At 38.9% G+C, this 16,157-nt stretch overlaps 1 protein-coding gene across 2 annotated transcripts in view; it reads right to left on the bottom strand.

Moving 5' to 3' along the window:
• tmod3.S (tropomodulin 3 S homeolog) overlaps positions 1-15,868 on the bottom strand; it is a 32,323-nt gene extending 16,455 nt beyond the window's left edge. The window contains exons 1-3 of one of the 2 annotated variants that reach the window (XM_041587500.1): positions 15,711-15,868; positions 3,691-3,863; positions 2,224-2,380 (exon numbers count right to left, since the gene is read on the bottom strand). In XM_041587500.1, the coding sequence (XP_041443434.1) occupies positions 2,224-2,380; positions 3,691-3,863; positions 15,711-15,801 (421 nt within the window). In that variant the 5' untranslated portion in view covers positions 15,802-15,868. 2 annotated transcript variants of the gene reach the window in all.
• Positions 15,869-16,157: the final 289 nt, after the last annotated feature.

Genomic DNA, 16,157 nt, shown 5'->3' with positions numbered 1-16,157 from the left:
GATGGTCAACCTGTGGATAACCAGAGGTTTTGGGCCAACCCGTGGATCACCACATGGTTTGGGGGAAACCTGCAATTCTTAAAACAGCTGCAAAGCCTCACTCACAGCATATTTACCATAGTTACCTATCACAGGGATTTGTATTTAAAACCAAGAAAAACTGCCAGGCTGCTTATTCAAAATCACAAGGTTAAATAGCTGCCACATGTAGTTGCTTTGAACAAGACCAAAATGTGACCATCGACAGTCATTAAACCAAAGTGCAAGTACTGCCGAGCAGGAACCTGAGCACTCCTGTTTGCTTGAAAAATTGTATATGCATTGGCAAATTGAAAAACCAGCGTCATATACTTTAAATGCTGTACAACATAAAATAACCTGAATTTTATAAAAACACATTCACAATTCACTGGAATAAAAATTATTCTAGACACTTCAATCCTTGCTAAATTATCAGTGGCTGCATCAAATCACAGAATATAAAATACAACATAGAAGTCCAGCATTTTTCTTTGCTGCCTCCTCCATGCCAGTAATCTGACTAAGAAAGCACTTTACTTTGTTCTAGTAGGAACTGGCAACGCTCCATGGGCGTTTAATGACTTTTATGGTTTTATGTCAAGAGCAGCCAAAATTCTATCCATGATGTTAATTCAGTTCATTAACTTGGATAAATCAATGTCGCAACCATATGCATGACATCTTAAAATTAACCAAGACAAATATTAAAACACAGTCTGTGAACTTTATATTACATTTAACCTAATGCATTATGAGACTGCATTATTTTCATGTATTTAAATGTGTGATGCCTTTTAATCATATCAATCATTTAAAGAGTTTGGAGATACACAAGTCAGATTTGAACATGCTACAGAAGCCACCCAATATAAGATATATATAATATTATACAATATAATACAAGGTATTTTAGTTTTTCCATTCACACATTAGATTTATAGAGACCCAAGTGACAGTGACAATTACTATAAAGGCTATATACGCTTAAATAACATTGTGGGTCACTAGATCATCATCTGGTAATGTGGGATTTCAGTATGTTGCTGGGTAGGGACATGGCTTTTAAAACATGCCCTTTCATACCAGTGTTTGAGCCAATTGTTATCTAATTAAGTTATCTTCTTTTTTTACACTGAAGTAGTGCTGACCAGCTTTCTCCACATAAGAGGCAAATAAAAACAAAAACACCATTCCTAATCAAGATTTACTTAATGGCATGCTCTTATTGCTTGCAGGAAGAGAAAGGGGTGTGCAAACGACCGTGACTACTCATGCTCTGTGACTTCCTAACTCATTAGCGTAGCATTAATTTCATTTTTAATTGTACGATTAATACCATGAAAATAAGGGCAAGATGGGGCATGTGCAGTGGTGTTGTAGGTCTGTGTGACTATAGGGCAGAGCACACAGTGCAGTTTTGGGTCATTTTGCACCCATAATTTTCAGTAGGCACTAAACTGCCCATCATTGCCTTTAAATGCAGCACTCCTTTAAGTATGGCAAGTGAATGTAACTTGAATTGTGACAGTCATATCTGGCAATAAAAAGGCAAATTCTGTTTTTTCTGATTTTGCAGCACCTACATAGCATTCTAAAACACAAATAATGATTAGTTTGCAAGAAATGTGTTTTATTACAGTGACAGTCACTACAGCATATCACCCTAAATTGGCAATTGATATACTGCTGGTCTGACAAATCAGAAGTTACAGAATTGAAGTTACAGGAGGACAACTATAAATTAAAAGTAATATCTATGAGATTGTGCAGTGATTGGACTCTAAGGAGCCAGAGTTATAAAAACAGAGCAAACAGACAACAATCCTGCTTGATAACCATTATCGAGTATAGAAGGCTCAATGGGGTTTGTGAGGGATAAGCCATTGCAATGGAAGTGTGTAAAACACATCATCTTGCCAGACAGATTGATGGACAAAAGTCATTTTCCTTGGACCAATTAACATATATCACAGTGAATGGGTACTGTAGTTTGCCATAATGTGCAAGCATGAGAAGGCATGGGAAATAAACAAAACTATGGCTGTAGAAAGAAGCCACCCCATAACAAAGCAAATAAGTTGTCTTATTAAGTTGTATTCAGGAGTTTCCGGCTTATTTGGGGACATGTTAGTATGACCAAATTGTACTAGGGCATCTTTGGAATCAATTGTTCCTTCAAAATAGGACTGCCACAGCAATTACCTTTTTTCTCTCCGGTAAATGGCACATAGTCCTCCCTGTCTTTCTTAGAGAGTGCATCCTTCTCCAAGAATTCCAGCAGGCTATCTCTGTCAAACGCTCCTGTGGGAATCTTAACGGTCTGGTCTTTCTGTCGGAATCCTGCTGGCAGCAGCGCATTCTATCAGATAGAAACAGATCAATGTAAGATTAATCAAATCTCTATACAATATAAATTATATTTCATGAAGAACTGCTAATAATAAAGCCAAAAGTGAATACAGGACAATGCAGTTTGCCTTAGAAGCCATACATAAAATGCATAAATATGTATTGATTATATAACTTGCCTAACCTAGTAATGGGTGTATGGATTCTATCACCTGACAAAGTTGACTGATGTCCTCAATTTTTATTTAAGAAGGAGGAGAGAACAGAAAAATGAAGAGAGGGAGAAGTGGCAAGTAGTAAGAGGGGCTACAAGGGAAGAACTTAGCCTTTAAAAGTGAAGCTTCTTTCTACCACTCAAAATAAAGTCAGTCAACTGAGCCAAACCTCTACTGGAAACTACATTCTTGAATACACTAATACAGATAAAGTGATACACTTTTAATGATTTTAAGTTTTTATTTAATGGATTACATTACATGAATAATTAATAAACCACCTAAAAGCGGTAAAAGCAATTATGCATAGTTCTCACTTGAAAAAGAACAAATATCAACTGAAAGGGAAATACCAGCATAGCCAAATATAAATGGCTCATGTATACATTTTAAAATAATGTATGGTTACCGACAAATATGCACGTCACAACATTTCTAACATCATTCAAAAAAGGGCAGGGCCCCTTTGACATCTACCTTAGACAGGTTATAAGTACAGGGCTTCCAAAGGACTCCTCCATATTAAGGTGTAAATAAGAATAATAGGGGCATATCCACTGTACACCTTTGTGAGAATATTTGTTTTCATAATCAGAATAAGATTGGGCATTACTTCCATGTTTCCATGTGAAACAGTACTGCTGCAACAAATGAATGGATGAATTAAAGGAAAACTATACCCCCCCGAACAATGTAGGTCTCTATTAAAAGGTATTGCATAAAACTGTGTAAACCCTGCTTCATGTAAATAAACCATTTTCATAATAATATACTTTTTTTTAGTAGTATGTGCCATTGGGAAATCCTAAATAGAAAACTGTCATTTTAAAAAATAAGGGCTGCCCCCTGGGATCATATGATTCATGGTGGACACAAACAAAGTTTGGTAAGATTCTTTAATATGTCACTTAATTTGATATAAACGATCTGTTGCTTAAATATTCATTTTTGGGGGTAAAGTTTTTCTTTAAGCAAAGACATAAAAGATATAAAGATCACTATATTTGTTCTGATGATGAGTTTACCTTCCCTCATAATTTTAGAATATGGTAAATGCACCAGAGGGGAGCTGCTGGAGTACAAGACCCCCTTGTGTTATACTCACATCAGGATCCAAATCTTCTAGGACAGTTTCTAGTTGTTTTAAATCAGCTTCAGACAGGTTTCCAAGCAGCTCATCTTCATCAAGGTCCCTGTACTTGTCTTGATGAATTTGAAGGCTCATGGTTCTGCAGATTCCAGTGGGCTTCTTCAGATATTTAGCTATGCTTTGTTCTTCTGAAAATATGAAGAATTTTGTCAGATTAAATAATATATCAGTGCTTAGTCTCCCAATGTTTCCAAGTGCTACCCAGCAATTAAAATGTATAATGGTCCATAAAGAACCTTTGTACATTGTTCATATTCATTCAAAAAATTGTTTTATATCCTGGGACAGTGTTTTACAACCATGCAGAGTCTTTTTATCGGGACTAATGTATTGTGTTAATGTACAGTGCTGCATATATAAGTAGCAATATCTAAAAACAGACATACTAATGTTTCCTGTACTTTTTATAAATATATTCCCTAGTCCCATTATTAACTGAAAGGCTCATATTGTCTAAGACAAGACAAAGAGAGGTATGGGTTATATTATCTGCAAACCTGTTACCCAGAAAGCTCTGAAATACAGGAATGCATTTCCCATTCCCAACAGGGCAGTGCCTTAAACTCAACTAAGTGATTATAAATCCATTAGCCTTAAAGGGGTTGTTCACCTTTGAGATAACTTTTAGTATAATGTAGAGAGTGATATTCTTAGACAATTTGCAATTTGTTTTAATTTTTTATTATTGAAGTTTTTGAGTTATTTAGCAGCTCTTCAATTTACAGCTTAACCAATCTGGTAACTAGGGTCAAAATTACCCTAACAACCATGCATTGATTTGAATAAGAGACTGAATAGAAGGATCAGTAATAAAAAGTAACAACAATAAATTTGTAGACTTACAAAGCATTTTTTTTTAGATGGGAGACAGCGACGCCCATTTGAAAGATGCAATGAGTCAGAAGAAAAAGGCAAATAACTATAAAAAATAATGAAAACCAATTTAAAAGTTGCTTAGAATTGCCCGTTCTATAACATAATAAAAGTTACCTTACCTTAAAGATGAACCATCCCTTTAATGCATGGCTCTCCATATAGGCGCCTTATGCCAAAAACACAGAATCCTGAGGATTTACAGTAGATCATGGAATCTTAATGTATTTTTGGCCCCAATTCTCATATGCAGCATAAGATTTGAAGCCTTCAACACAATGTCAAGGGATAATAAAATACAGAAAGCTTTTATCTGGGCAAAGCCTTTCTTAGCCCTTATCTGTAGGAAACAGGCCAGGCAATTTTTTTCACACCATGCTTTTACTGTCCAGAGACATTGCGTCCAAAGACAAAAGAATGGTGGCCAGAACAAGTAAGATACTAAATAAGCTATGTTTTCCAGCATGAAATGCTTTAGTAAGCCTTGTCACCTACAACAGAAAGGTCCAAAACTTCTGCCTGGGTGTAACGTCCTAATCAGCACTGAAATGTCCCCTCCTAACTGGATCAGCTAACTAACTGTAACCTATAGCTACAGGGATAATCTGTGCTTTCTACAGCTAAAAAACTAAGATGTAAGGTGAATCTCTGTATGCACACAAGGTGGTTCTAACTAGTATCCTGGTACCACTGGTTCCAGGTGCAGGTAAGGAAGGTGGTTGATGCAGGCCCGGATTTGTGGAAAGGCCACCAAGGCCCAGGCCTAGGGCAGCAGGATTTTAGGGGGCGGCATGCTGCCCAACCACACCCACATTGGTTCAGAAACACTGGGAATGAGCAGGAGCTACGATAGATTTTAAAATCTTCCATGCACCAATCCCCATTGCTCTGGTCCGGATGATGAAAATCTGAGCGATTAAAAGGGAGGGATCGGGGGCGACGAACGTCAGCAGGCCTAGGGGTGCCCTCTATGTAAATCCAGCCCTGGGTTGATGCCAGCGTAGGGGCTGATTTTTGGCCTGCATTTTTCCTCAGGTCCATAATCAGCCCTGTGTGGCACTATGCTAAATATCATTGTGAAGTATTTACCGTGCAAAATGGGTTGTTTTTTTTTGGAAAATAATAAAGTAAAATGGATTTTCCCCAAAGTTATCAGTGCATATTAGCCAGGGAAATCCATTACTGTTTGTCACTTTCTCTTGCTAAACGCTTTTCATGATGGCAAAATCAACAATATGGTATAATGAAAGCATGCATTACATGGTTAAAAAGGGATATGTGATTCAAGTGTCAATGGGAACAAGCATATTTGTTTTGTTTCTATTGTGTTCTGGATAAGAGCTGCCTTTTCAGTGCAGATAGTACCATATTATTCTGGAGTACTTTTTGTTTAATCTCTAGAATAATTTAGGCTATGGGCACACAGGCTGTTGTCAGCCACTGACAACAGCCTGTGTGCCCATAGCCTAAATTATTCTAGAGAAGGCTTTTTTAAAGAGACATTTCTGTAAGGAGTGGCCAGGTTTAGGCAACAAATGAATTCTATTTTTCAGGACAAAATTTCCAGTTCTAGGGAAACTACGAGCTTACCAGATATGGTAAGATTTGGCTTTATTTTGAAGGCAAGACACAGTGATCACAAAAGAAAAGTTAGGTACGGTCTCTGCCACTGTTGGGATGGTGACTGTGTAAACAGAACAGAGTTTATAACCACACAGACTGACAACAATGGAAAAAAGTCAAACTGTGACCAAAATATTTTGCTTATGACCAATTTATTATGGCTTACAGCATCCATGCTCATTTCTTATTATGTTCCCATACTAGGACAATGCAAAATGTCCTGTCAAGTGTCAGTAACAAGCAAATAATTCCCTTCCTGAATCCAACAAAGAAGGGTTCTGGGGCCAAAACCTGGGGATTATTTCCCAAAGGGGGGGGGGGCTAGGCCTTTTTAAGACAACCTAAGTCATAGGAATGAAGGTTGTCAGTCATGCAAGACAACTGGTCTTTATCTATCAGAGTACACCATTAGCCAAAGCACAGCATTAAGTTATGTTATTTAGTGTGTGATTTAATGTAGCCCCTGTTTGTGCCAAAGAATGCCAAAATTGGTTAGAAAATAGCCTGGAAGCAGCCAGATGTTAGGAGTCGTGAGATCATGACTTACAGGCTTGGCATTCATTAAGGGGGTACAAATTGCTGCACTTCTCAGGAGAATCAGTGATAAAGGTTTGGTTTGATTTTAAACCAAAAGATCCTACTGTTTGACCATGCATTTGATTCCCCGCAGGCATCAAAAAAGTGAAGTTTTTATCTATAAGCAAACTGCAGTCTTTAAAAAAAAAGCCCAAAAAAATAAAACAAATAAAATATGCTATCAACAATAAAGGATGCATGATGGCTCAGTCTGAAATGTAAATTCCTATAAATACCTGAATATACAAAGACATACGGTACATGTACAGGTATGGAATCCATTATCCGGAGACCTGCTATCCAGAAAGCTCAGAATTATGGAAAGGCTGTCTCCCATAGACTAGAATAACATTTTTAAAAATGACTTCCTTTTTCTCTGTAATTATAAAACAGTACCTTGTGCTTGATTCAAACCAACATAGAATTAATCCTTATACCACATATAAGCACCGTATTTGATCACTCGCTAAACAAGTCGGCTATTAGACAATGGATCCTTTGATCCTGGTATAAAACAATGTCAGGGTGAGGTGCTTGCTGGAACATGCTGGGAGTACATGCATGTAAGGGCAACAGCTGATATCAGGGTGTGCTCTCCCACTCAGTGTTTGTATCAAATACATTTCTACTCTTTCTCTTGTGAATGTTATACTCCACACTGTGTGTGTGTGGCAGTTTATGCAGAATTCGGGTTTCTAAAGGATTATTATGGCTCCCGGTCTGCCTAAGACCTCCACACACTCCTTTACTGCATTATGATCAAGTAAAGGTAATCTGGCCCTTAAATGTATGAGATCATATAAAGAAATGGGCCCATTATATAATGTATTGTTAGATAACACTCCTACACTGCAATCAGGGGCGTAACTATAGAGGAAGCAGACCCTGCGGCTGCAGTTTTAATAAATAGTTTTAATAAATATTGTTAAAACAAGTCAACCTCTAAACATATTGGGGGTCTGAAAAATAATTAGCTGTGAGGCCCAGTAAAATCTAGTTAAGTCACTGACTGCAATGCTTTTATGTTAGACATTATAACTTTGCTGGTTATGTTTTTTAAGAATTAAAATAATGACAAACTTATTTAAATTAAACAGCATTTATTCCCATTTTTAAAAAGCAATAGTTATACTTTGTTCTGCTGTGGAATTCGGTGCTTAGAGCATTTTGCCCCCCCTCCCCAGACGATAGAGAAATTTGTCCTTGCATTTCTCTTGAGAATTTTGTCATCTGGTTCTTGAATATTATGTCAAAAGTTTCCAGCACATTCTTTTCCTCTCTCCTTAATGGCAAGCTTAACAAATTGAATGCTTATTTATAGGTAGTGGTATGAATGACAAATGATCCATGGCTTAGCAGTTTGCGTTCTAAGGTCAATGGTACAAATATGACCATATCCAGTAAAATGGCAGCAGAACAGACACACACACACATTTCCTTTTGACTTGGCTATCAGTTCTGGTGATTATCCAGCTTCACATTTAGTCGATTAAAGTTTAAGGAAAGACAACCATTGGGGGTGCCAAACGTTATGCTTTCCCCACCCCCCCAGTGATTGTATTCATTTACCCGATACCCAATGCTGGTGCTCCTATCAGCAGAAAACAACCCTGGCCAACGGTTCTTCTCAGCAAGCACAACAGAGTGATCCTTTTCCCACTTTTTTTTTTTTATTTAGGCAGGTGCAAAGTAAGTTAAAAGCCAAACTTAAAAAAGCCATCTTTTTTACTCTACTGCATTTGCAACAGCCCCAGTATTTTGAAGAAAGAAGAAACAAAAAGAGGATGGCTCTGTGGCTTCCGCCAATAGAACCCCAGGCCAGGGCAGTTTTCTGTGATTACAATAACTTGGGGGTGCCTAAACTTTTGGAACCCCCAAGTGATTGTGAATTTACTTCTCCTTTAAACATACCACATGTATAGGTAAGGTTTACATTCAATGTCTAGTTGTGAGGACTATGAGTGGAAGCAGTCATGATTACTCAGAAAAAAAACTTTTGTGCCAAAGACTATAAAAAAAAAAGTGCCCACCAGTGGCCAAACTTTCAATTAAGAGTGTCTGCCTGATACACCCAACTAAATATAAGTTGAGGCTTTAACTGATCATTAACTGGTCTGTAGAATGCCAATTTGTGTACTTTCCCAGTTTACATTACAATACCTTACTGCCATATTGCAGTTTTCTTTTTACAGCTTCTAAAAAACAGTTGCCAAACTACTTTCCCTTAGCCATCTGTACACTATGGAGCCAAGGTGCAATGTAAATCACACTCCTAAAAAACATTCATAACAATGAAACGAATGCAGACATCGCAATATGTTTTTAAAAGATGTTCACCCCTCTGACTCTATTGAAATCAACATGAACAATGTTACAGAAATTAGAAAAGCAGCGATAATGTTGCTTTCTACACAAGTTTATCTTTATGGTTACACATTTATAAATATATATTATACACTTGTATATGAGCGGGACAGCAGCAAGCTTCATATTCCAGGAATGGCACCCAAATCCTGGAACAACCTGCCTGACAACACTATATTCTATAGAACCTCTTCCCCTTCAAAAAGTCTGGAATTACCATTAAGAACTGTGATAATGGCAAGTCTTTGTGTTTTATATCTTAACAACAACCCTGCTGCATGTATTGCCAGAATTACACCCAACAAATATGTATGCTACAAATAAAAAAGGGAATATAGATCCAAATACAGGGCACAAAATAAAACAAAATACTAAAGTAGCATAATGGCCTTCCTATGGGAACAGTTTATGTTTCACCCCTGCTTTAAAGGGGAAATATACCACCCCATGCGAACACAAACTCATTTAGTTGGGCGTATGTAGAAAAGATTCATAAGCACTACTTCCAAAACAATATATATTTATTTTATTTTCCTTTGGCATCAGACATACATGTTTCCACAGATAAAAGGATATCCCAGATTGTCTGTCAGGACCAGCCACCATGGCCCTTCTTTTGTTTCAAAGTAATCAAAATCTTCTCTCACCTTGTTTTATTGTCAAGCAGTAGATTCTGAGATTTGAAGTCCCTCTGCTTTCCAGAGAAACACCCACTATGGAAAGACTTAAAGACTAAAGTGCCAGAATTACAATGGAACAATGTAAAGGGGGGCTGCATTACACTAGACGTGTTTTTCTGTTTGGAATTTCAGCAGGTATCTGGTTCCCAGGGTCAAAATTACCCTCACAACTAAGCAGTGGTTTGAATGAATGGAATATGAAAAGAAGAGGGGTCAAATAGAAATATAAGTGATAAAAAGTAGCTAAAGTTTTGGCTGCTGGGGTCAGTGATCCTCTTTTGAAAGCTGTGAAGAAGCAGAAGAGCAATGCATAAGAAAAAAATGAAGGCCAACCAAAAAGTTGCTAAGGACTTGTCATATAGCCCAACTGGTTCTAGAACATGCTAAAAGTTAAAGGAGAAGTAAAGCTCAACTAAAGAAGTAGGCTAGAAATGTTGTACATTATGTTATGGGCTTCTGTACCAGCCCAAGGCAACCACAGCCCTTTAGCAATAAAGATGTGTCTCAAAAGGTGCCCCAGTAGCTCCCCATCTTCTTTTCTGCTGATTCACTGCACACCCACTCACAATATACAGTACACATAGATTATAAATGTTACGATATACAGTACACATAGATTATAAATGTTACAATATAAGGCTAGGGCCACACGGCGCGATTTTGCCGCGATTCTGCGCTGGGCGAGTTGCGAGTCGCTGCGGTTTTTAAGCCGAAATAGCTTTGTTAACTTTGGCGCTGGCGTCAATGCAAATCGCGGCGAAATCGATGCGCTAATTCACACGCGGCGATTCGTTTTCTATTGTCGCCCGAAGTTGCCTCGCTGGGCGTTTCCGGGCGACAGTAGAAAAAGAATCGCCGCGTGTGAATTAGCGCAGCGATTTCGCCGCGATTTGCATTGACGCCAGCGCCAAAGTTAACAAAGCTATTTCGGCTTAAAAACCGCAGCGACTCGCAACTCGCAACTCGCCCAGCGCAGAATCGCGGCGAAATCGCGCCGTGTGGCCTTAGCCTTAGGCTGAACAGAAGGCAGCACAGAAACCAGTGCAACTAGCATGAGAATGTAATAATCAGCCCTGTAGCATCAGCTTATATTACAGGCCAACCTAATTGTCTTCTGTATAATTTGCAACAACCCCTTAGCTTCTCAACAGCTGCTCAGAGCCCACTGAGTGTCGCAGACACTTTCCAAGATGGCAACCCCCTGTGAAAAGTTTGAATTCCTGGATCATTGGGGATATTGAGAAGCTGAATCTTAGGCTGGAGCAATAACTGCAGTGGCATTTTTAGTCATATTCATTTTTAGGGTTTAGTACTCCTTTAACTTAAAGGTGAACTGCTCCTTCAAAATGGGAGTAAATCTGTTCAGTGCATTCCTGTACCACTCCTAGTTCTAGGTGAAAGATTTTCAGCTGCGCATAGGCATGAAAGCTTACAGCATTCTGGAGCACTAATGATAGTGTCTGTTATCTCAGAATGAATGATATGATGCGCCAGTATCGGTTACCTCAGGGATTAATGGAACTAGAAACTGAGATGTCAAATGCATAGAAATATGATTAATCAGTATGTATTAACATGAGCTTTCATTAGAAACGATTAGGGCTACTCACAGGTACACCCATACAAGGACAAGTGGTACACATGGTATTGATAGATACAGACTACAGATATGAATAGAGATAGAAGTGTAAAGGTTTGATTGCAAAGTTCACTCAAATAACCGACTCCAGCACAAACAAAATCGAATTAAAAAACTGACTTTAACACCAATCCTGCACGTAGGGAAACAATTTCTGGTGGTTTTAATAGAGTGAGGTCTACTATATCTACTATATCTTTCTAGGCAAAAGGACCCCCCCCCTAAAAAAATAAGGAGATAGACCGATGCTGAGAGGGGGATTGTTAGTTGTTTTTTTTTACCAAAGAACAGGGGCAGGGATGCACAAATCCAGAATTTAGGATTCAGCTGAAAGCATGCTTATATTAAATTTTCATTTTCGCTATAGTTCCTTTTTAAATCAAGTTGTATTGTATTATATCGCTTTATTGCATTTAGTTGCTTCAGCCTGCCTAAAGTGATATCCTGCTCATTGCTACATATAATATCTCATGAAATGATACAGCTTGCACCACAAGCTACAGTGGAAATCTTTATCGGGCCCCATTATTTGATTCTACAGAAGAAGCCAAAACATTCCAGAGCAGCAGGATGAGGTCACTTAGTAATTAAGATCTGTAGTAAATAAACGCTAAGGAATTCCACGTTGTGTCCCATAGCCTCTGAACTACCCCAGTCAGCAGGAGCAGAGCACAATTTTGAGTAACCCCTCTGTTTCCAAAATTTCTATTGGCAATGGTACATGAATAAGCATATGGAGGAAACTTGGCTGTGTCGGAGGCGCCAATGAAGCAGGATGCCGGGGTACATGAATAAGCATTTTGCTGTCTGAGAAGCTTAGTCTGTGGGCAGCCAATAAAAATAATTTTTAAGATTAAAACCAAAAGGGAATTATTCTGGAGATTTAGCACTTATGAAACTATTAAATACTTTAGTGTAGGGTGCTACTGCCCAAGGAGGTGCCACTCTCCACTATATATTTATATGACAGCTTTGCTTTGAGCACAATAATGCAATCTTTAAATGGTAAAGCTTAAATATGTTCAAGTGCTTTCAGGCAAGAATCACTTGACAAGGAGATGCATGATCAGGCTTAAGAAAATTTAGTGCCTAAATTTGCCCATGTGCCATTGCCAGCTTTCATACAGCCGCCTCCAATTTACTTTTAAGAAAAAACATATGGCAGCGCTAGTAATGGCTGAAAATGCTCTAGTGATTGAAAGCTTTGAATACACCATACCAGTGTTACATGTTTCCCACTCAAGTGAATAAAAGGTGGCTGAGGTTTTGTGATTTGTATCAAAACTGCTATGACAAAAAGAAATGCATAAAAAAGTTTCCACTATAATTCCCACTGCCAAAAGCAATTGCTCTGAGCTGCTCAAGTGGGTCTGTGAGTAGACAATGGTTTAAACACGTTTATCCTGTATATCATTGAGGTTCCCAGTTTTGTGCTGTATTTACATTAGTGTTGGGTCCCTGGTCAGCAGGTATTGTACTTGCTACATGAATACAATAGCATATGCAATAGCCTTCTCAAGTCATTAACCCTCTGCAAAGGGTGTGCTCCTTCCCTCAGGCAAGGGTTATAAGGGCCCTTACACATGGGCGTTTACTTTGGACTGCATTCCCGTGCAGTGGCTTTTTCATGTGTTCTAGGGAAAGCATAAGTTAATAGAGTCCATTGTTTTCTACTGTGCCTAGATCCCAGCATTGTGCCACACCACCAAACACAGTTGACACTGCATGTTGCATCTTACCTGTATTTGGCACTTTAGCATGGTGCTGGGGTTACAGGCGCAATAGAAAAAAATGGGTCCATAACTGTGTAAGGATAAAGATACAGTCAGCCTTTTTCCGGCCCCGCACTGAAAAACAGGCCACACCTTCTTGGAAATGATGTGCTGTAATTTGACATTGACACAAAATACAATAATCTGCAATAAATACCAATAACAGCACAGGAATTCAACCCTTGGGCTGCTGGATTAGAGACTTTACACAGATAAAGTGTGAAACAGCCACCTATGCAGGTTAGAAATAATCAGCATCTTTCTTCTATGATGGATCTGAGAACTGACAATTAAACATTTATACGCAGTAGGGGGGATTGTTCATTAAATCACTTAGAACACTTTTACCTTCTTTCAACAAAGAACAGGGGTGGGGATGCAGAAATCCAGAATTTAGGATTCAGCTGAAAGCATGCTTAGCCTTTTGTATGCACTGCCATATCCACTCGCAGACTTGCCATATATAAGTAGATGGTAAGAATGAGGAGTGATAGGCGAGAGACCGGCATCACATTTTGTGAATTGTGTGGTGCCCACTATATTTATGTGACACACACCCAAACCAGGAGGAGATACTGCCCTAAGCAATAAAACATGTATATTGCCAACAATATATGACACAATTGGCAAAGACTTGTCAACAGGGAAACAGCTGCTGTTCATTAGGGGATATTAAAGGGGTTGTTCACCTTCAAACACTTTTTTTCCCATTCAGTTGGTTTCAGATAGATCACCAGACAAAAACTTTTTCCAATTACATTCTGTTTTCTATTTGTAACCGTTTTTATAATATTGAAGTGTAAAGTGTTAATTTTCACCTTCTAAAGAAGCTCTGGGAGGGGGGGTCGCCGACTCTTTTACCTGTTTTAAATGGATACATTTAGTAGATACATTTGTTATCTTTAGCCCTGCTGAGCTGAATTGCTGAGTTTCATTAAAGGCAGCTGTTAGAATGAATACAATAGTTGCTAACATTCCACAGATACTGCTGCAAAATGTATCAACTAATTGCATCAACTAAATGTAGCAAATTGTAACAGTTCCGATTCTCTTGGATTACTGAGCTGCCACTAGAGACAGGAACATTAAACTTATATTTTGGGAAAGATAAAAAATGAAAAGCAATTGAAAAAAATCTGAAAACAACTGAACTGAAAAAAAGTGTTTGGAAGGTGAGCAGCCCCTTTAAATATGGAAAATATAGAGTAAATTGAGCTATGCAAGTTAACCAAGCCCCTGAAATAGTGATTTCTTTGCCACAATTGAATAAGATACTGCTACAACCCACGCCTTCTTGTTTAACAAATAGAGACTACTGTAAACCAAGCAACCCAAACGTACCTATCAGAATAACAGAGAGAGTTAGCCAGAAAACAGGTTCCCCAAATAAATCCCACAGTAGCCACAGGCTAGTATTGCTCAGTAAAATGACTGATGCAGTGTTATTAATATATAAAAGATAACAGAGACAAGGCATCTGATGTTGTTTTGTTCCAGGCAAGGTTGTGACCCTAGTACCCCAGCTACATTTCACATTTTGGAAAGAGCTAGACAAGTAGATGCGACATCTGTGCTTTTCACAGGGTGAGAGGTGTGGTGGCATGGTAACCAAATAAACATTTTAGGGAAAACATTGAAAAGGAAGATGTCATCGACAATCACAGGGTGTGTCGTCATGCTGCACATCACTGCAATTCTTATACCACCCATGAATGTAAAGCAAAAAAAGAGTAAAAGCAGGTGCCATCAGTGCCCAGACGTGTTATTCACTGATAATTCTGCACCTTTTAGCCCCTTGAAAATTGCAGTAACCCTGAAGGTTATCAAGAGGTGAATCAGTGAGCGGAAACCTGCCATTGCTGTGTAAATAGTGCACCCACGCCCCACTGAGCAGCACCCAGCTCCTCTCTGCTGTTTAAGCAATTGTCACCTTGGATATAAACACAGATGCTCAAACTCTCACCTCTAAACTGCTGCTGCTGTTCAAAAGCCAAGAGGGGATCCTGGGATTTGTAGTGCAACACCTATGTCTGGTGCAAACGCCCATCTATTGCTGTAGTTAATATCATCTATGCCCCCCCTCCTGAAAATACTTATCTCTGATGTTGAACTATAACACCCAGCCAGGAGTTGCACTGACAGCTGCCTGACGGCGGAGGCTGATAGTTGTAGCCTACAAGTTGAGGTTTAGGTTTGCTATAACAGTGCTACATAGGATCATGTGCAAAGTCAGCGCAATATAAATACATGTTAATAATAGAGAGAACACAGGCACAGCCATTCTGTATGTGGGAGAGAGGGTGACTGCTCCCCTTAGCCTCAACACTTCCTGGAAAGTAAAGGAGCAACTTGTTTGCTACGAAACCATATCAAAAGATGCACCCGCACCCTAAACACGAACCCAATTCAGCGTCTAAAAAGCTCCTTGCAGATATTTCCTATTCTTACCTCGCTGCTCTCTACCCCAAGGGAAGTGCCCGCACCCGCCAGGCGATGTAACCAAAGTACTCAAGCTTCCTCCGGCAGCAACACTGCGCATGCGCAGCCACTCCCAGGCCGCAACGCGCAAGGCAACCTGGGATTTGTAGTGTGTGTGAAATCACTTCACTGGAATGTATGACAGATGCAGTGACTTCAGGGATTGGCTTAGTAGGGCTGATCTCAGATAAACGAAAGGTGATGCAGGTTATACGACTGAAGTGCCACAAGGAGGCAGGAAGGCTTACACATTAATTCTGCTTCGTAACATATTAATGGCAGCTAATAAAAATAATTAAAAAAAAGTGTCATGTAATTGTCTGTTCTGTCATGAATGGATTCGCTTATAATAGATGATTTATATTGCAGCCAGGTTCATCTTTACTGTTGGTGGGCATGTATAGTTGTCCAACCTGT

This window comes from Xenopus laevis, chromosome 3S (assembly GCF_017654675.1).
Source record: "Xenopus laevis strain J_2021 chromosome 3S, Xenopus_laevis_v10.1, whole genome shotgun sequence".
NCBI lineage: Eukaryota > Metazoa > Chordata > Amphibia > Anura > Pipidae > Xenopus > Xenopus laevis.
The sequence above is the reverse complement of the archived record's forward strand: the minus strand, read 5'-3'. Positions and strand labels throughout refer to the sequence as shown.